At 39.9% G+C, this 22,487-nt stretch overlaps 1 protein-coding gene across 1 annotated transcript in view; it reads right to left on the reverse strand.

Moving 5' to 3' along the window:
• Positions 1-594: 594 nt before the first annotated feature.
• LOC107734328 (partitioning defective 3 homolog) overlaps positions 595-22,487 on the reverse strand; it is a 110,534-nt gene continuing 88,641 nt past the window's right edge. Inside the window, exons 3-5 of the mRNA XM_016546268.1 lie at positions 15,598-15,721; positions 7,587-7,711; positions 595-1,423 (exon numbers count right to left, since the gene is read on the reverse strand). Of these exons, the coding sequence (XP_016401754.1) occupies positions 1,030-1,423; positions 7,587-7,711; positions 15,598-15,721 (643 nt within the window). The 3' untranslated portion in view covers positions 595-1,029. The remainder of the gene's footprint in view (positions 1,424-7,586; positions 7,712-15,597; positions 15,722-22,487) is intronic.

A 22,487-nucleotide genomic window follows, 5' to 3' on the forward strand; every position in this document is an offset into this window, starting at 1 on the left:
AATTACAAAACATTTGAAGAAAAAAAAAAGTTTGAATTAATTCCCTAATTCCTGGTCCGGGATGTATTGCATTGAGAAGGGTGAGATCTGTACATTTACCAGTTTAGTAGCGGAGGAACAGAGGCCACTAACAGAAGCAGAAGAATCAATTATGAAGTGAGTGGAGATGGGAGGCGTCACATGAAGAGAAGTATGATGGGTTAATGGAGGTTTCCGTAGCAGAGGGTTGTGGGGTCATGACCTTTCTGCACTCTATTAGCTGAGTTCAGCTACACTGCTGGAGTACATGGGCTAACACACTCGCCCTGAACACATACTGTACACCTACACCCACAAAACTCTCATTAGTGCAACGCATCCAAATTCTCATTCTCAGTGAAGATATTAAAGAAATATTTAAACTGTAAAATATTTACACATCATTGATATGTTGTACTACATTTATGCAGTTTTTTTTATAAAAAAATTGAATTTGCCATTTTTATTATAATAGAGTGAAAATTATTGAATTACTGTTTTAGGAAAGAAAATATTAATAAAATGTGACAAATTAAGTCGTGGGACTGAATTCTTAAATTGTGGCTACTATATATATATATATATATATATATATATAATGTTGGATGTCATGACCTCTGTAATCGAAAAAAATATATATTTATAGATCTAGAAACTAGCTTCATTTTTTAAAGCTAAATATTGCATTTTTTCTTTGAACAACCATGTATCAAAGCCTCGGGCGACTGTCATGTGATTGTCAAGAGTACCTAGTGCCATAACGTCAATTAATTGAACAAACACACACACAATTGTCAAAAGCAGGAATGGGAGATGGATAGTTAACAAAGATCTTCAGTGTGTACAAAGATTTCATACTGGAGTAAAAAACAAAACAAAAAAACATCTCAGAAAAACCTCCAAAACCAATTACCCAGAATTCTCCATTCAGTCTCCATGTTATAGCTCTGTCTCTCGCCATTCAATATTATTGCTGTCACATAGTTTTTCCTACAGTTTTGATCTCTCGTCTCAGGAGTAGAAGGGGCGGCCCTTCTCAGGGGTCTGTAGACGGTTGAGCCGGGCGAGTTGGGTGGGCGAGGGTGGCACGTCTTGTCGGTAGGGGCCTTTGGGTGGAGCAGGAACAGGGGTTTGGCTTAGGGTTGGTGTCTCCTCCATAGTAGGTAGCTTGGTTTTAGCCTCCTGCTCCTTTCGTCTCTGTTCCTGTCTCAGGAGCTCTTGGGTCTCCAGGAGGACGCGAGCGTTCAGGCCCGTGGCGGCGGCACCCAGGTAGCCATTCGCAGTGCGGGATCCCTGGTAGCTGGAGTAGCGCGGGTTCTCTTTGGCGGACTGAAAGACCTTGCCGGGAGGATAGACTTTATCCCAAGAGTCTTGAGACACGGTGCTAGGGTTTTTACGTGGTTGTCTGTGTGGAAAAGAGAATGAAAGGTCAAAAACGGAGACCAAAACGGTAAAAGAAGGACCCGTGTCAAATCTAGACTCAAGAGTGGGCTCTTTTGACTTGGGCCAGTAAGTAACCACCTAGAAATCATACTGTAAAGCCCAAGTTTGCCACACACATCCTAGAAAATGAGGCCAAAATATTTTGATTGCCCCCTTGTGGCTGGCTGCAGTATAGGTCATAAACCCTGCCCTCTTCGAGATGTGAGCCAAACTAAAAAATCTAATTACTCTTCAATTAAATTTTACCCAAACATGGTTTCTGTCATTTAAGGTAGTTCTTATTACGCAGATGTATGTTCAAGTGTTTGTTTTTCTAATAAGTGTGGTTTTAGTTAGTTATTTGATGTTATAAAAACAGGGTGTGGCATCATGATTGTGAGTTTGTGGGAGTTTGGACAGGACCTCGATAATGTGGCTCCACTTTACGAATCCAAATGACGTTGTCGGCACAAGATGACAGCGGCCATTTCTGGGACATTTTAGCTTAATTTTTCTACATTAGGAAGGAAATAAAGATGTGTTGTCCATCTTTTCTTTACAGTCTACGGTGAAGCCTTAAACATCACCTACAATACGCTAACATTGTGGTGGCGAGCTGTCCAAGACAAGCGGCAGTCACATGTTCTCCAGAAAATGCAAAAATCTAGTTATGTGCTGTACACAAATGGTTAAACACTCTTTTTGAGACAAGCTAGCGTACTTAACATCAAGAAAGGAAATAACAGGTTCCTTCAATGTCCATCCATACCACCCAATCAACTACTGGACATCTGACAGACCGCCAGCGTTAGATCCCTTTCTTGCTTAAAGGAACGAGGGAAGAAATATCCAACCTACACATTTCTTTGTCAACATCGCAGCCATTGTGAGGGGTGTCCACTCAGACGGTGTCCATCTTCCCTGTGCTATGTTATTAGGATCCATTAAGTGGGAATGTGAAGAAGCTAACGTGCCACATTCCATTGCCTCGTGGGTAAATTAAGCCCCACTCACACCTCACTGGGTTTGCACGCTTAAAAGCATGCATGTAAGGGTGTATGCGCACACTTCTGTTGGGCTTCACACATGGAGTGCTTTCAAAAGAAGGCACACAAATGTTCTAGTATTGTCCAGAATTCAAGATGCGGTGGTGAAATAAGGCGTGTTTACATTGTTTGTCACTAGCATGATGCTAGCGTGATTGCTCGGTGGTTGTTTACTTGCCCAACTCTAAAAAAGCCCAAGAGTCTGTTTTATTATGAACCGTAGAAATTACTTGAGTCCCCTTTTCAATGTAAGTCACCAGTTTTATCGATCGCTAGGCAACAACTGTCCATTTGATTGCTAAGAAAAGTAATAGCACACCACTCTTCAACAAGCTGCATGATTTGAGGCATCATTCATTCAATATGAAACAAATTACCCTGGAAAATGTAATACTTATGCTTTGAGGTTTAGAACAAACACCTAACGTTTAGTATGAACAAATATAATAGTCATTTTTGCCCTGGCAATCACCACTGAAACTCATAGTTTCATGCACTATGGTCATATTGTTTGGATAATAAATAAAAAATCTGTGGGGTTTGAAAATGAATACAGATTACATTCAGGACAGATTGTGTAAAGCATATCATTTAAAGTCAAAGGCCATGAACCTAGTATTTTCAAATGCATGGAAAGTGAAATTGACTGGATGCCAATAAAACTGTGTTGATTACAGTACATTGTCGTATTTCATTTATCGGTAAGATGCATTTTGTTCATATAGAATGAATGCCAGCCATTCAACCTCATACTAAGAGCAGATCCCAGCAGAACACAGAAAAAACTGAGAGAAGCACATGGTACTTCTCACAAGAGCCAATGGTGTTAGGTAGAAAAAAATATTCTTAGGTAGAAAATAGCATCTTCATGCTCTTACAGTGACGTCTGCGTTGTTATTGAAACTATTGAGAAAATGGTGACTAATTATCACCTTAAAAACATATTATATGTAAAAACAGACAGCTAGAACGAAACTTGAGCTAAAATACACGATATATCTGGATTTGTTTTTTTTTCATGCCATATTGTGAATATAGTCAAGGCTAAAGGCTGTTGTTTGCAATTGCATAACAGTAAAACATGTCTTATTTTCAAGTTTAAAATACTCCTTTCCCAAGTTAATATATAGAGACAACTATAAGTACAACATTTGTAGATTCACCTCCTTGAAAAAATGTGAAAACACAGAATCTCGACCAGCCCAACATAGCAACAGCTCAACCAATGGCATGAGTTCGGGGCGGGGCTTTCTGTCTTTTCGACCAATAGCAGATGGGGAGACTATTTGTGAAACCTGTTTGAAAACAGTCATTATGTTTGCAATCCTGATGGCAGTGGCGCAAAAGCTACACACTTCACCTATAGATAAACTGATGTGAAATAAGTTTCATGCCATTTTGTGAATATAGTCAATGCTAAAGTACAACATAACAGTGAAATGTGTCATATTTCAAGTTTATGTATAGTATGTAATATGTAGAAACAACTGTAAGTAAAACCTTTGTAGATTTATTTGAAAGATTTGAAAGCACTGTGGTGCTATCTAAACACTTTTCTCAATGTTTGAGAATCTCGACCAGCCCAACACAGCAACAGCTCAACCAATGGCATGAGTCTGGGGTGTGGCTTTCTGTCTTTTCGGCCAATAGCAGACAGGAAGACTATTTGGGAAACCTGTTTGAAAACAACCATTATTTTTGTAATTCTGATGGTAGTGGCACAAAAAACTACATTTCACCTGTAGATAAAGTAATGTGAAATGATAAGCAGTATCTTTATGATGATGTCATATCACAACACAGCTAAAACATCATAGAAGTATCTTACTCTCTTTTTTTTTTGCTTATTTGTAAGAGCTACAGTTTTTGTGAGTATCTGAGAAACAGCTGGTGTGCTTCACAGTTTATCAAAGGGACAACAGCTATGCACACAGAGAACAATATTATCTCAACACCTTGAGTAATGCTTTCTATGTGTTAGCAGGAAGCAGAAAGAGAGGCTGGAACGCGGGATCCTCCTCTTATCTCTGTGAGTGTTGCCATATTATAACGGGCAGCTGTTGCATGAAGTTGCGCTCTGTTTCACACGACTTCCATTACTGCTAATCAGCATACACTTTGCTTTTCTGCCATTTTCTGTTCCTCCCTTTCTTTCTGTCTAATTCACGTCCCAAAAAAGAATCCCTTCATTAGCCAAGTGCTAAATCTAAACCCACAGTGTAAACACATAGTTGGATCCCTGTTAAAGCTTGCTTATAATCCACAGTCTGTCCATGTGATTGGTGGCGAGACAGCATTCCAGTAAGTCTTTACATTACTAATGAGTGTGCATCTCTGCCGGGTCCTCCAGAGGACAGGGGTCATTTAACACCAGCTTGACCCTGCTTGACCGACGGTATGAGATTATGGGTGGAATGCATATCAAAGGGTCCGCCGTCTGTGCGGAGCTTCCCCCAGGGTAAGTGTCAAAGCTCCGCCAGGAACCAGTCGGCGGATTCCTCGTAAAGCCTGAGTTTCCGTCTGAAGTTCGCTCAATATAGACAGCGACATTGACGATGCTTAAAGCAGTGAGAAATAGTGGAAGCTGATTGGTTGAATTGATTAAGTGTCATTATGTCCACGTAGTGTGGAGTAGTGAATGTCAACCTCTCTATCAACCCTAGGACTTTCTCTACTGTCTTGGGAAAGAGAGTGGAAAAAATAAGGGAAAAAAACGATGGACGAATCTGGGATTTATGATGCAAGGCCCCCCTCCTTTCTTGCGGTGTGTGCTGGGCTTTGTCATTGCTTGAGGGGGGACTAATTCTGTAATTGTACATATCCTGGTTACCCCGTTCCCAAAGCCAATAAAAACAAGCGCCATGCATCTAGGTTAGACCACACAGACTGTAGACATTTCCCAATAATTCCAGTTCAGAATACCCACATAACACAATCGTATACTTGGGCAAATTGAATGGCATTAAATTTAAAATGACACATGTATGTATTTATTTATTTATTTTTATTTATGTACTGCTAAGTCTTAGGGTTATAGACTTGAACAAACTCTAAACTTAAGCATTAAAAGTGAAATGCATTTTTTTGGACTTATTCTCTTCTTATCCCATTTAAATTATATTTTCCACAGACACCATACTTTTTGCTTATTCATTTTCCCTATATTCTCCCAACACTAAATTATGAAATTATTTCATATTTTTTTATGTAATTTAAAAGATTTTAATACAAAGCTTTTAAATCATTATTATTAATATTTTTTTATTCTTAATATTATTCTTATTATTATTTATTTATTTATTTTCTCCCTGTACTGGCAAAGCTGAATTTTCAGTATCATTACTCCAGTCTTCAGTGTGACATGATCCTTCAGAAATCATTCTAATATGCTGATTGATTGATTGATTGGTTTTCTTTTTCTTCCTTACTTTCCCCCCTCCAGGATTCTTTGTTGAACACAATATCTAAAGAATAGCATTTAATACATTCTTGGTGAATAAAAGTATCGATATATTAAAAAATAAATAAATAAATAAATAATTGATTTTTAAAAAAGAAAGAACACAAAAGAAGAAGAAGAAAAAAAGAAAATGACCCCTAACTTTTGCATGATCAAAAATTAGGTAAAGTGATCAGACTTGCTTTTTTTTTTTTTTTTGGCAGACAAAACGGGAGACTGTGTCATAGAGATTTGCTTTGATGTCAGCCGTCAAAATTTATTTTGTGGCTAACAGACCACCTTAGCACAAAGTTGGCAACACACTTGCATTGTGAAGGTGACATTTTAGCAATAAAAATGTCGTTTTTCCTGCTGTGCTGTAAATAAACGTACTGAAATATTGAGTGAAACTTTATCAGCAGTGCCTGCAGTCCTCTGCCCCTGTCAGTTAAGTATGTAAAGCTCTAATGTGGGATTTTTTTCTTCTCATGTCTGTTGGCGGGATGCTTTGCATGAACTGAAGCAGATTAAGAAGATACCAATGCCTGCAAGTAGAAACACCGATATCAAACTCAGCCCGCAGGCAACATTCTAAGCTTTATTGACATTTATGACAAATATGCAAAGGGGAGGGGAAGAAAAAAGAGAGAAAGTGAAGAAAGCAGATAAAACAGATGAGGGACGGGGCTGATATCCATCCGAAAAAAGTGGGGCCCTATAGACTGCGGTTGCCAAGATAAACTTCCCTCAACAAACAGGTTCTCGGGCTGATCTTTATTAGATTTAGGAGGGGCTTGTGAGCATGAAGACAGACGCTGTTGCTGTTCTGAAGGCTTAGAGCAAAGACAGAACCGACCACATGACAATGGGATGACTTCAGCGGAGAAATGCCACCGAGGTCAGAGAGAATGTGAGAGACGTGGAAATAAGATTGCACGCATATTTGGGTAATGGCTGATTTTCTAGCATGAATTTATTGCTTTGCTCAATAGGCGATCCAGCAACATATGTAGTCGTATTTCAGATTTTTTACTTGAATGTGAGGAATAGCTTTACAAAATGTAATGGGGAAATACTGTAATGGCATCATAATAATGGTATCATATGATTGTTTACGTATCATTTACACTGTACCACAATCTCAGCGTCCCCAAAAAAGTAATTAAAATGATACACGACATATGATAATAAATGGTATTTTATTGAATTTTATTTAAAACTGCTTTTCAATTCCAAAGGTCATGCATAAATGAGATGAAGACATGGAATCCAGCTCTACCAAAAAAGTCCACTTTTATCAGAATCAGAATCAGAATGAGCTTTATTGCCAGGTATGTTTACAAATACGAGGAATTTGTTTTCGTGACAGAAGCTTCCACAGTATAACAGAATGACAGTGACAGAACAAAAAAACACAGATAATAAAAAAATAAAAAAAAATAAAAAATAAAAAATAGAACAAGTAAAATAAGGAATAAAAAATATACAAATCGACACTGAAAACTGTAGAATGAATGCATGAAAACTGTAGAATGAATGCATGGTTTTAGTGCTTTAGACAAATTGTTCATTTAGTGTTATTGTGAGAGACAATGTGTGCTTAACAGATCTGAGAATGTGAGATATTTTGTGCAGTGACGTCTCTGTGTGGCTTTCCTTACCGCGGTAAGGAGTTGTATTGCCTCTGGGCTTGTGTGAAAGAGTCTCTGTCCTCTCTCTGTTTCTGCATTTGGTCCTCCACAGAAACTGAGTGCCGCCCCGTCGGTGTATAAGAACCCGTGTTGGCCTGAAATATGAAAATACATATTCCGGGTTACATGCAAATATGTGTAAAGCACTTTAAAATTGTGTGTTCGACAGAAAAGAAAAGTCATTCAGAGTAAATGGTGATCATTTTTATGAAATACAGGCTTTCCTGATCTTGTACAGAAAGTTTTTGCACTATATATTTGCACTGACCAAGTTAACAAGTGTACAAAATGTAACAAGCGCAGCATAATTTTATATTTCACGGTCAGGTGGGGGTTTTATAATTGTTGAGGGGCACTTGATCACTACTGATTCTTCCAACAGCGCAAGGTGCGCTAATGAGAAACGTGACTACCACACCCGAATGCAATTAGACTCGAGTGCACTTGTGCTACAAACAGCTGACATCGCAAAAATCACAAATGCTGCATTAATGCGGTGAGGCAAGTATTTAAACGATTCATAAGATGGTAAAAACAGAACAATTTTACATTACGGCTATGGTCTAACTGCAAACTGGAGAATCAGGCAATTTTATTCATGTCTGATGAAGGCTGAGCAAAATCCCCAATGAGACACATTTGAATAGCTAAAGGCCTGGTAAATTTCTTTCCTAGCAACATATTAAGCCAAAAACAGAGAAAAGGAAATGCTTTTATTGTGAGATAGAAGCAACAATGAAGTAATTATTCACAGTGAGATGTTTTAATGAGATTTGGACTGAGAGGAAACTGCAGCAAGCAAAATCAGCTCTCTTTGTGTGTGTGTGTGTGTGTGTGTGTGCGTCACTAGCCACATACACACTATAGATAAATACGGTTGTCGATCCTCTTCTGTACACACACACAATCTCCCTTTTAAAGTTCGACTGTTACCTAAAAATAAATTTAATCATCAAATACCAGTAGCAAAACACAATAAACTTACACAGTACTAATTGAATCACATTTTAATTAAATTGCTGTTCTACCCTGCATGTAGAGCCTGATAATTTAAAGTTTATCAGCAGTGCTTATAAAAACATGAAAGCATGACATTTTCATGAGATCTCCAGACAGCACATGGCACTTTCTCCCATTAATTACACAGAAATTATCTTTTTTTCCCCTCTTTTTCAGACGTAGAACAAATACAACAATACGAAGCCCACCTGAACAAACACAAAAAGTGGCCTTATAGAGAGACAGACATAATTATGAAAAATTGACCACATCAATTCTGAGCAAGAAAGCATGAAACAGAAAGCTTGCCGGTTCCAGACTTCCAAATCACTTATAATTGCAGCCTTTAATATCAAAGATGGACCAGGCCTCCGGTGCACAAGGGGGTCAGAGACACACACACATGCACCGTGTGCAACAATGTTTACTGCACTATACACTCAACCACTTCCAGAAACCTGCTCCGACATATGGAGTTAATTTTGGAACTGATGCACTTGACTGGGTGAGTGCAGGAAAAAAGAGATAAAGAAAGGACATAAATTAAAGAGGGAATGGAAAATGAGTGAGTCATTCTGCAAAAATGTATCATAATTAGCAAGTTGTGACAAGACTGAGGTGTCTGTGTCTCGGATTTAAACAGAGGACAAGAAAATAGACAGAAAATGTGAAAGTGACAGCAGCTATAGACAGACACATCATTCCTCTCATCCCTTAGAGATTTCACTTTTCTGCTCGAGTGCTTGTACACCAGGGAAGGTTTATCGATTGCATAGCAAGACTCAAGTAATGACTCAGAACACCTTAACAGCATAGCAACTTGCCAATAGGACACCCTAACAACAATATATCCGCATAGTAAAAACACTTAGAACACTGTAAAAATCACCTGCCAACAAACTGAAATCACATAGAACCCCCTAACGACAGTATAGCACCCTAACAACATTCAGAACACCTTAATAAGCTCCTTGCAACACCTTAAAGCCATCTAGAACACCCTAATGACAGTATAACACCCTATCAACATTCAGAACACCTTAATAAGCACCTAGCAACACCTTAGCAATCTCCTAGAAGACACTAGTAACTGCATGGCAACACAGTAAAACACCCAGAATACCCTAATGACCACTCAGCAACACTCCTGCAACTACCGCCCTACTGCAACACCCTAACGACAGCATAGCAATGCATTAACAACACTCTGAAAACCCTAATAGGACACAGTAACAACAGCAAAGCAACACACTAAAACACTTAGAACACTGTAATAATCACCTAGCAACACTTGAGCAACAGTTCAAAACACCTTAACAACAGCATAGAAAGACATTAATATCACATTAGCAACCACCTCAAAACCCCTAAAAACAGCATGCACTAACAACACCGAGAACACCCCCATAACTACAAAGCAACACCATAGCAACCATGGACATAGCAACCATTGTCACACCCTAAAAATACCATAGCATCACTCTAACAACACTCAGGGCATCCTAATAACTACCTAGGAAACCCTGGCCACATCCTAGCAACCACAATACTAATACTAAGAACACCTTCATAAATACATAGTGACACCCTAGCAACCATTTAAAACAACCTAACAACAGCACAGCAACATACTAACAACATTCAGAACACCCTAATATCCACATAAACACATTAGAAACCACTTAGAACACAATTACAACAGTACAGCACCCTAACAACATTCAGAACACCCTAATATCCACATAAACACATTAGAAACCACTTAGAACACAATTACAACAGTACAGCACCCTAACAACATTCAGAACACCCCAATAAGCACCTGGCAACACCTTAGAAACCACCTAGAACACCCTGATGACAGTATAGCACCCTAACAATATTCAGAACCTTTAGCACCAGTTTAGAAGTCATTATAAATCAACATGATATTTCAATCTTAAGTGTTTTTTGAGTCATAAATGGCCCTTGGGTTCTCTCAGACCCGAAACAGAACATGAAGGGTCGAATGTGTATTATGGTGACATCAGAGTTCAGCTCAATGTTCACAACAGATACACTCCCCACATCCCCTGTAGGTAATCTCAATTGTATCATCTAGTTCTAAATCGAGTGAACATGGAGGGATATATAACAGTAGGAAAGCAATCAACATATATTTCACAGGAGGGACACTAATCTCGAGCTGCAGTGGATTTATCTACCCACTGTAGGCTCATTATCATGTTGTGTACTTCTTTTTACCTACATGCAGCAATTGTTCCCTGAGCTTACAGTGTGTTCCTGCAGTGGTGATTTGGCATTGAGAGATAACCTTGTCTGACCATTGGCCACAGTGTGTCAACTGTACGAAGACAAGTGCTTTTGGATTACAAAATTGTACAAAAGATTTTTGTACAAAATACAAAATCTATACTATTTGGATTTGGAAATCACGGCTGGTTTCCTGTGTGGTTTAAAATCAAAGAAAACATGCTGGTTACTCTGAATCCTGAAATCAATGGCATTCTTTCGAGTCATGAAGGCTGCCTGAATGCTTGCCAGCACAGAGGTCCTTGTAAAAGAGGAGAAAAGCACGTAAATACGGGCCTAATGAAAGCATTTGTGCTTGTGTGTGATCCAGGCACCGACATAAAACTTCCGTCCCTTGTGTGGCCTCCGATCGTCTTAACAAAAGATTGATTTTTATTGGCTGAGACAGGACGGCAAGCCTCTGGAAGGAACGTGCTCTTTATGACAAACATCTGGAAAAGCCCCTTTGAAAGTCATAGCGAAAAATGCTGGGTGTGATATACAAGGGAGGCATAACAAGACACGTCTAATTGTCTGTTTACCGGTGGAGGTCTGTGACAGGTTCTGGCCACGGGGCGATTATCAGCAATCTGGGTTGGCAGCTTGTTGTTGCACATAAAAACCTGATGACGGGTTTCTTTCAGTCCTCGGGGGGATTGTGAACGCTGAGAACACACCTTAATCACTGTCCTAATGTGCGTCTCGTGCTGTCAGAACTCACGCTGGGTTTGAAGGATTATCTGGGGTGTACTTACCCATTTTTCTTCATAAAGAAATGAAAGGCGTCTGATGTAAAGTTGGGAGTTTTGCCACATAGCTACATATTTAAAAGGCAATCAATCATTGTTTCATGCCACTTTGATTATCTGTTGCACTTGAGGGACACTTCTGAATGGTGCATTGCACGGTATTTATAATCAAAGCTATAAATAACAACCGGCAGGCTTTGAAATGCTAAAGAAACCTCCAAAACATGCTGAGTACCTGTAGCTATAGGTGGTCACAAAAGTTAATTAGACAAGTGCTTTTCATAGGCATTTTATAACACTTAATGAAACTACTGTGCAAAATGCAATACTGTAGTGCAGTGATGGTATCAAATAATAATAGCACACCACGATACTGTATGATTATTATATATCATTGTATTTAAAAAATACTTAAAATAAAAATTCAGAATACCACAGTATTCTCATGGTATTTGTGAAGAAATCAAACGAACAAACAAATAAACACAGTATTACCACGGAATATGGAATAAACATGGTATTCAAACAACAAAAACAAAACAGTACAACTATGGTATCAACAAAATTATGGCAATATAGGAAATATTATTGCTACGATATTGCTATTGATCATATTGAAACAACATGGTACCATAAGAACCACTATGGGATTCCATCCCACTTTTGAATACAATTATATTTATATTACCATATAAAAGGTCCATGTCAACAAACCCATGGTATCTCAACAGAAAGTTTAAATGAACGAATGGATGAATTTAATGGTAATATCATAAGTTACCATGTCCAAAACACTATGGTAATTCAATGGTACTTTTATGAAAATGTCCCATTACTGATCTGATGTTGAACAAGTTTTCACTGTGACATCACATCACCCCAAAAAAATTCTAGATGCTCTCAGAGGAACTTTGTTTTGACAGATTTATAACGTCATTATATCAAGCTTATGGCAGCAGGATCAACAAGACTGTTATAGCTACAAACACCTCCCTTGCGCTCTCTTACCCTGCTTAACCATCATTCTCTCAACCTGCTGCTACGACTGACGGCTGTATATTTCTACAAGTCAACAGGACCACAGCGCTCGTGGGCCCACTCAGACCCTAAATCAATGTCAAGCCTGTTTGTATTCGCTTTGATTGAGTGTGTGTGATTCTAATGCAATCCAGGGATAAAAAACCTGGACCACCTGATTCCTTGGGATGTGAAAACTTAGCGTTACACTGTTTTTAGCAGAACTGTAACCACCATAGACATTGAAGAGGACTTGAATACTTGGTCACATCCTTAACACATACCTCTCCACTATTCTTTGACAAGCTTTTAGGGCTGTAATTAGCATTTATTGGTTGTGTCGATTGCATAGTGGCCCACAGACCAGCATGCCATACAGTACACAAAACCTTGGCCGGAGCAATTTTAGCATGATTTTTCCCACCTTTTCAAAGCTGGAGGGAGTTTTCACACACACACACACACAAACTACCACCAGCATGTGCCTGTATGTCAACATCCCCTTGACACAACTTACGGCAACAGTGCTGACTACATGTAGAAAAATGTCATGCTTGACATCTAAACCGCAGTCTTCAGGAAATTCGCCCTTCTTATAATACCCTGAAAGACTCAAAGGCATTCCCTGGGTCCCACCTAACATGTTTTGTTATTTGAAACCAGTCCTGTTCAAACTGAGAAGCTGACCCGTCAGCCGATAATACAGTAGACTTGAGACACTTGAGGGAGGGTTGCGTATTCTATTACGGGAAATGTCTCTAGTCTTTAAACAATGTAAACTATCACAAACAATTAGGTGCCTTCTAGCTTGACTCCTCTGGTTCGGCGCTGTGCAAACAACAGGGCTTTTACTTCCTGTACTAGAAGTAAAAGTCTGGGCTGTAAATCTCAAGTGAGCGTTTGTGACACCATTGTGACACCATTAGGTACCAAGAGAAGTTTTGATTCATTCATACTGCAAACAGACTAGCTAAAGCTATGTCAAATACAAGCTAGTGCATGTCTATAAAGTCCAAGTATAAAAGCCGTTGCTTAGGAGACCACGAGTAGTCCTGAAGTGAAACGCTCACTTGAGATTTACCTACTGTCATAACTGGGCTAAAATGAACTGTCATTAAATATATTTATTTATTAAATATCTTTCATTAGCAGTGATTAAAAACCCATACAGATCCGACTCACTTCTAGAGACTTGAGAGTGGGCACTTTTGATTTGAGCCAGTAAACAACCACCTAGCAACATCTTAGCAACCATCTAGCAAACCCCCCCAGCACATCTTCAAAATCACTCATAACACCCTAGCAAAACCCCAGCACACCTTTGACATTATCCATTATCCAAGCAACAACCTACCTAGCAACCACTCAGAATACCCAACCAACCACTCAGAATACCCTAACAACCACCCAGAAAACCCTAACAACCAATCAGAATACCCTAACAACCACCCAGAAAACCCTAGCAACAACCTATCAAAAACCCACTACATCCCTACAATCACCCAGAACACCCAAGCAACCTACCTAGCAACATCCTAGTAACCACTCAAAATTATCTTGCACCCACTAAGAAAACCCTAGCAACAACCTATTGAACAGCCACTACACCCTTGCAATCACCCAATCAACACCCTTCCTAGCAACCACCCAGAATACCCTAGCAACACCCTAGCAGCCTCCTAGCAAACACCAAATACAACTTTGTATCCAAGCGTTCAACAAGAACACCCCAACCACGTAACAATATTCTAGCATACATTCCATGTAACAACATTCTTCAACCACCCAGAACAACTAGCAACATCTCAGCAACAATTCAGAATGCCATAGCAACTGCATAACAACGCCCTGGCAACAAACCACAAGACCCCACCAGTGTAACAGCAAGGACAAGCACCACTCACATAGAAAATGTAAAGTTCTAGATATCTGCAGTTCCATTTGTTTTTTTTTGTGTGTTTTTCTTTGTTTTTTTTGCTTTGCTGCTCTCTGCACTGATCTGAGTGAAACAGAACATTAATGCATTAACTGAATTTAACACATTCTAATCTCTGTAGAGCTATTCAAGACCTAAGAGGAAAATGGAGACCAAATATGTGTCAGGGAAGACGGGGTCAGAGAGCTGACCTCTAATTTAGGAAATGGTTCTATTCCTCGAGGTGATTAGCCTGTCATCTTTTAAAATCCCCCTCCATACCCTTAACAGGAAGTCATAGGACAGGCCGCCATGTCTGGCTCAGACCATTACAGAGTAAAGATACACAGCGATTTGAACTTTGACCCCTTGCAACTTCTTTCCCAGCCTCTTGAGCTCTGTATATTATTTTAACTTGCTGATAAAGATAAAATAACGGCTGGCCTCTAACCTCGGACATTAAAATGAAGCACTGACTTTCAAGGACAAAATGTTAAAACACATTCACCTCTGTGCAGACCTAACAAATATAAGCAAGGTTGGGGGCAAATAAACTGTGAGATGCATTTGTGAAACAAGTCCCCCACCTCACAGAACAAACACCATTCATGCGTTATCTGAGATCCCTGACAATATCTCATTATAATACATGTTGCCCTTTGCCCTGAACACCAAACACCAGGCTGATTTAAAAGCTGTGACTCATTTGGAAGAGTTTACATTTGTCAGCCACATACGTCATTGACACCGCCTCATTTCAGAAAAGCAACCATTACATTCCAAAGTAAGAAAGAAATTACAGTACACCTAGGTTTTATAATGGTTACTGAAATGAGACACCCTCGATGATGTATGCAGCCGACAAATGTGACCTCCGGAGGGTGCAGCCTTCGTAATGAGATAAAGCTAAAGTGTTACTTTTGCAGAGGTGCATGCAGGGAAGCTTTAAGTGTCAGGGTAAGGGTGCACATGCTAAGCCGAGGTTTACCCTGTAGTCTTGCACACTCACCCTCTGTTGTTGTTGAAAGCTGTAGGATCGACGGCGGTCATCAGGTTCCTCCTCCTGCTTGGCATGCTGGAACTCTTGCCGTAGACATTGTATTCGGTCATGGTTGCTGGGTGCCAGTCGGCTGCTATAGAGGAGAGAGGAAAAAACAACAACAATCATATATCGTCATTTATGGCGTCACCAGCGGTCCCAACATCAACCTGAGAACAACGAAGGACAGATGTCACACTACAGATGATAGCACTTGAATAAAACAAACAAGACGGTACAGTACAGCGCGAATCCTTATAGAAATACAGCTTGTTTCCTGAATCAATAGCATGAGCACCATTTGAGCCCATGTGACCCTATCCATTTTGCTAAATTACACGTACGGACACAGTCCATTACTTTTTCCAGCGCCCGCCGGCATCTCGAGAACATGCAATGGACCAAACGTTTCCCTGAAGGACTCCCCAGTGAACCATGGCCAATGATACATGTCCCTCTTACGACAGAGAGTCAAAGGCCCACATCTCAGCCTTATTCTTAGAGAACTCAGAGAGACTCATTTGCATTCCTTTCATTAAGAGCTGGGGAAAGTGACCGTCAATAGGAATCAATATGCCTCGTCCCGCTAATAAAGCCCCACTTTTTATCTACTCCACCACACGGGCTGCTGGTGACAAACCCCTCATTATGATACAACATCCTGTCTGATAATATGGCTCATTTATACAGAGAGAGAGTGAGAGAGCGAAGGAGAACTGAGAAAGGAAATCCTCAAAAAATGGGTGAAAAAAACTAATTGAGAACACAAAAAGGTAAAACATTAAGCTTGCAAAAATATGGAGCACCAAGAGAAAAACAAAACAAAACAAAGTACAGCATACGGCTCAGCAATTCAGCATACGGATGAATTACAGAGATGTCATCTCTGTGGAGAGCTGATACAGGAGGCTAAGCCTCCATTGATGTTGATAGCTTCCTTAAGATGAGATGTCTGGTCTAAATGTGCTCATAATTGTAGATCGCAAGCAGGAATAGCCCAGTGACTGAAATGGCCACTCCGACACATTGCCAATCACCCTTCATTAAAACTGCCGCTAAATGGCCTACCATAAAAACCAAATGGAGCTGAATGAGAATTGTATGAGTGGTGATGTCTGAACATCCTTGTTCTGTTGTTCCATGCAGCCATTAGAATCAATTGTATTTGCTTTACTTCATTTAACGCCCCACTCCTATATTAATATGTGGTGGTGGAAGAGCTTGAAGGCCATCAAATGCATTTGCAAGGCGGAGAAAATGGAAGTGTTGCAAATTAAGCGAATCATTGAGCCGTATGCCGTGTGCATTTGGTGTTGCAAATACAGGCAAGTAAAGTACTCGCTTTTTCAAGGACCAAATCTTATATGTGTCCATTAAAATAGTGTACTCACCATTACCAAGTATAATAATCCACGAAAACATGCACAGGAAAGCATTTCAAATCCATTTTTAAAAGTGAGATGCTATTAATATGAGAGTTTTGAGGCTAAAAGTAAGAGTTTTTTTTTTTTTAAATGCCATTTGATACCTTATCATAAAATGTGCAAAGTGTATCATCTTCATCCACTGACATTTACTGACATTTTAACAAAAGTAGAATCTTGGGAAGAAAAAAAAAAAAGCCGTTCTCAAAGAAACGTCAAGCGGCTGAAGGATGAATGAAGCTAAGGACAATAAAGTTGTGAGACATGAAATCTCTGCCGTGTTGCATATTTCAAGTAGTATATCAGTGTTTGTGAAGAGATTAAAATGCAGGAATCGTAGACATGTGTCATAGACAAAGTTTGTAGACTGCTGATGACCACTCTCAGCTGCATCTTCCTCACGATGCAGTCAAAGCCTGAGAAAAATAAACAAATCACTCGGCCATTACCGCACATCTGTGAGGGGAAATTAATTTGGCCAATAGCTCCTGTAAACGTGTGATTACACATTAGCATCGGGTGGCAATGCGCTTGGTGTCTATGCTTGCGGCAAGAGGAACGCTAACAAGCTTTGAGCAGTACAGAGGAACCTGGCAAACAAAGCCTTGGTAGAAAGAACAATAGTCAGGATATCTGCAAATAAATATGCTCTGGTCTTATTCATGACATTGTTTTTCATTAGGAAACCTAATTCTGATGTAAACTATCTCCATGAGCATGGCTAGCATCAAATAGTTAGCCATATGATTGGATTATAGCTTGTTTTTCAGGAGACGGTCATGACACTAAACCATCATTCTACACTCCTATTAAAGCCTGTGTTGTATCTATTCCCTTCTTTATCCATTAGGAGAAGAACAGGGAATGTACCATTAGCTTAATCCTCCTGCCTAGAAACAGCCTTCCTCTGAATCCTCTGACTCCAAAACAAACAGCAGAGATTTGGTCATAAATGCCTAAGCGAGACACTGGAAAGGTTAAAGCGACCATAAGCTGAGTCACTCAGTTCGGTAACCAGCTGAGGCTTGTGATCAACCCATTAAACAAACCAAATGACCAACCTCCAATGATGTTCCATTGTGGTTAAAGAAGACAATTTAGAAAATGAAAAGTGAACTTTAGAACCACAGATGTGGACAAGACCGCTATGAGTCATATGGACAACAGGAACTTACAAGATTGGCAAACAATTAAAACATGAAATTGTTGTAGAGGAACTAGAACCATAAGATGAACAAGATCAAGGCGCTCTACTCATGAAATGAGGTTCAAAAGACATGCTGCTATTAGATGAACTGGAGAACTCGAACAATTTGAACAGACCACATCAGCAGCAGTTCAATTACAATCAGTCTCTTTGGATGATCTGGTATGAAATCCCTGCAAAAGTGGCACTGAAAAATTAGCAGTTGGAATCGTAAAAAAGGGCACCCATGTGCGTTAAGTGCTGGTGGCCGCCCATCTCATTTACTCTCCCTATTCAATCCTCCCTTACAAAAGAAGACAAATCTTTCTATCTGTTCGGTGGAGTCCATGAACACTCCAACACCACTGCACATGATTAGTCTCAGCGTATGCTTGACATCAGGTGTTGCGTGGGTTATAAATACCTCCAGGCATGCATCAACGTCAGCCATGGGGCCCGGCTAAACAAGACCTCATGAAGACCTGCAGCAATTTGCGTCAATAAAGCGGCGGCAATTAGAACAAATGCACCCGTAAGCCAAACAATGGAGGTGGGTGAGGAGGCGGTAGAGTATGAGGGGAGGATGATGAGGGATCGCTTTCCCCAGCCTCTTGTTTATGCATCAGATTAAAGGTCAGGCGGTATGCAACTTAAAGCCAGCTTAGAGGACGGGCCCATGTTGTTTGAGAGATAGCGCTCAGTCAAGCCTCTCCTCCTGGAGACATCTTCATGTTTATTTTCATCTCTCCTCCGTAAAGAGAGATTCAAGGGGGAAACAGTCTGACAGTAAAGCAATTAAAGGCAGAGGTAGATAAAATATCCATATGCCACAGCATTTAACAAGCCAGCAGTTTCATTCTCCCAATACAATGAGACTCATTCGATATCTGTCTGTGTTCTCTGACTGAAAGGTCATTTTGCGCTTGTCCGCACCCTGTTTGCTCGGCCTTTCCCCTTCCTTTTCTCCTTCGTTGTATTCATTTCGTTGTCTACGCACACCCTTTCCCGCTCATGACTCAATATGCTGAATAACACCTTTTGCCTGTTTACTTTACAGCCCCAGAAAGCAATTTCTCTGAAGACAGAAGGTTATTGTTGCAGATTAAACTCTCTGAATCGAGTGTGATGCATGGGTAGCACTGACATCAGAGGCGTCTGACTAAACAGGGCTCCTCACCTGTTCTTGCTCAGAGAAAACTCGATGTGGCAGTACCAAGATTATGCCTAGTTAAAACCATAACGGAAGGAGGGAAGAAAAGAAACCAAAGAGGCAGAACCCCACTGGGAGACATCAAGTGAAGCGATCCAAGTTATCACCATGTGCTTTATGGATACAGTGCATGTAGATTGGCAGAGTGATTTGGTCTAGAAGTAGAATGCTATGGGAATGGGAAAGATGAACGGATCCAATATTAAGTCTGAAGTTGTAAATCTTTTGCTTATAAACTCTGCCGAGAAGCATCTGGGACGGTGATGTATGACTGCGCTCGTTTCTTTATGTTTTTGTCTTGTCTTTGAGTTGGTCATGATGCACTGAAAAATCCAGGAAAAAATCATTCACTCACCCTTATAAAATTCCAAACCAGTATGACAATCATTCTTCTGTGGATTTTTTTTAATAAAATAAAAGTCAATGGGGTCCCTTGTTGTTGAGAAACTCGTACAGGATTAGAACAACAGCAGGGTGAATAAATGATGACAGAATTTTACTTTCTCAGGTAAACTTTCCCTTTAAGTGGCTAAATAGTTTTGACATAGTTTGTACATGTTTTTAGCTGGTTTTAGCTTTTAGCAGGTCAACCGGATTTCTAACTGGTCCGAGCTGGTCCTTTATTGTCATTAACTGGTCTCTATGGTTGATCAAATGGAATACCAGCTAGTAGAACCATCAATTAACCATGATTAACAAATTAGTTACCATGTTTCAAAATGCTTGACACCTCTTTTTTTCCCCATCAAGGATCTCTGGTTTTGTCCCCTATAGTGTACTTGTGGTTTTGTGTCTGTCAGGTCTGTGAGAATGTAACATGTCCCATTTGACATTTACGTTGGATAACAGTGCCAAAGGCCTTAGGGCGACATTTGGGACAGGGTCTACGTGTCAGCATCTGGATTTAGAGATGATGCAGCCATTCTACTTTTTTCAGTGATAAATTCAACTTTACATATTTTCAACAAAACACAGAGAGAGAGAGAGAGAGGAATACGCATTGGTGATTCCGAGTCTCTGCTGAATACCCAATTCCTTTTATCAGATTGATATTCTGTCAGACTATCTAGCTTCGTTCCATGTCCTCCAAATCTTCATAGGAGATATGGGAGATGAAAAGAGGGGTTTGCTGGTGCCCTCAGTCATATTGCATCAACTCAAAGCTTAACTCATATTAATTCTATACGCCTGTGGACTCAATTCCCTTCAAAGACTGTCATATCTATTGGCTCCCTTCATAGATCTGTACAGACAGCATGGGCAGATTAAATCAGAATTACTGCTGGTCATTTTCAGGGATAAAACGAAATTTAGCTTTTTATCAATCTATACAGGAAATCAATGCTCATCAGACAATCTGCAATACATCACAACAGAGCCCAGTCGGACTCAACAACAGACTTTTAATGTGAACGCAACTTTTTTTGGTCCGCTGAGTTTGAAGTTGTTTTATTCTCCTCACATTTGTGTTAATTCATCATTCTTCTGAGTTTTCCTTTCTTCATCATTGCCTGCTTTCCTTTGTCTCATTTATCTCTTTTATCTTCCCCCAGCTCTTCCTTTTCCTCTTGATCGCTTATCCTTTATTTCTGTTGCTTTCTTTAATTGTATTGCTCTGTGAGGCCTGGCAGTGAATCAAAGTTTGACCATGTTCTCGTACTGAATGAGTGACAGGTGCAGATTTGATAAAGGGGGCGATAATGCTACAGGCTTTGGGGTCTCTGACTTCACCCATGTTTCCCCTGACTGATGACCCCATGTCTTCTGCCAAGTGCCCCGCTCCCACAGGGTTGCCACTCCCTAATAAGCAGCCGTGCTGTGGATGAGAGGCGTGCTTTTGCTCCTGTCTCCCCGTTCCTGTTTCTCTCTGCAGCCTCTAGTGCTCCTTTCAGAGATACAAACAGCGTGACAAAGAAGCGGGCTGGCCCGATTAGAGAGGCTGGAGATTCGTGTATGCTGGCGTAGAGACCCTTAAGTGCGTGGCGGGGGTCCTGATGAGTGCGCTTGGACCCCTATTGGGAAGTCTGAGGCGGAGCCCCGGTTACTTCCTGTATGTGAGCACCTGCACATATACCTTCCCTGAGTACATGTGGAGGGCTTCTGTAAGGAATAAAGAGGAGACGATAAAGCAAGATGAGACGGCAAAGAAATCTTTCATTTCTGAAATGCACACAGACACTCTCTTCCTCACGATTAGAACCGCGGATGTCCACAACGAACGCGCTGTAAGACACTGACAAAGACTACACGTTTGGTTTCGCTGTTCTCACCGACATGCCCTCTCAGTCTTTTTTCAGTTTCAGGGTGAGACTAAACATTGCACCTGTTCCTCAGTGTGAGAAAGTTCTTTAGTCTGGCTAACATTCAAATGCAAATCACAGGCAAAGCAGACAATGGCAACTGCTGAGAGTAAAACTTCACCGGGTCTCATGTCTTAACACTTATTTTGCATAGTAACACTTAACCTGCTGCTGAGTTATTTAACTTGTTTTTTTTTTAGGCTTAAACTTTGTACTTGCACTTGAAAAACCACAATCCTGGAGTGTTGTGCATAATTGCTACACTGTAAAAAAAATATTTTAAGTGATTTTAACAGTAAAAGACTGTAAACATGCTACAGTAAAAACCTGTTAATTGGTTAACAGTAAGTTTCCATACTATATACGGTGAATAAATGTAATTACATTTAATGTAATATTACAGTAAAATAATGTTAAAAATACGGTTTTTGGAAGTGAAAAAGAAAACGTTATTGTATAATTTACAGTGAAAAACCGTAAATTGACACTCCCAGAATTCCCTGCATGACAATTCATAGTTGATGTTTTTTTGTTGAAATAACATGTTTCTTCTTTTTTTCTTATCAGTTGTTTACATTAGGGTTTAATCTTACATCTAATGTTGTTAAATTAATGTTTATTGCATTATTTCAGTATCATGTGTGTCACCATGATGGGGTTTAGTGTTTGTGTGAATGACACTGTGCACCTTCTATATATAAGTATTGTCCTCCTCAGCTCGTAGAAAAGCTGTTTGTGAT

This window comes from Sinocyclocheilus rhinocerous, unplaced genomic scaffold (assembly GCF_001515625.1).
Source record: "Sinocyclocheilus rhinocerous isolate Xijiao unplaced genomic scaffold, SAMN03320098_v1.1 scaffold1812, whole genome shotgun sequence".
Classification (NCBI taxonomy): Eukaryota; Metazoa; Chordata; class Actinopteri; order Cypriniformes; family Cyprinidae; genus Sinocyclocheilus; species Sinocyclocheilus rhinocerous.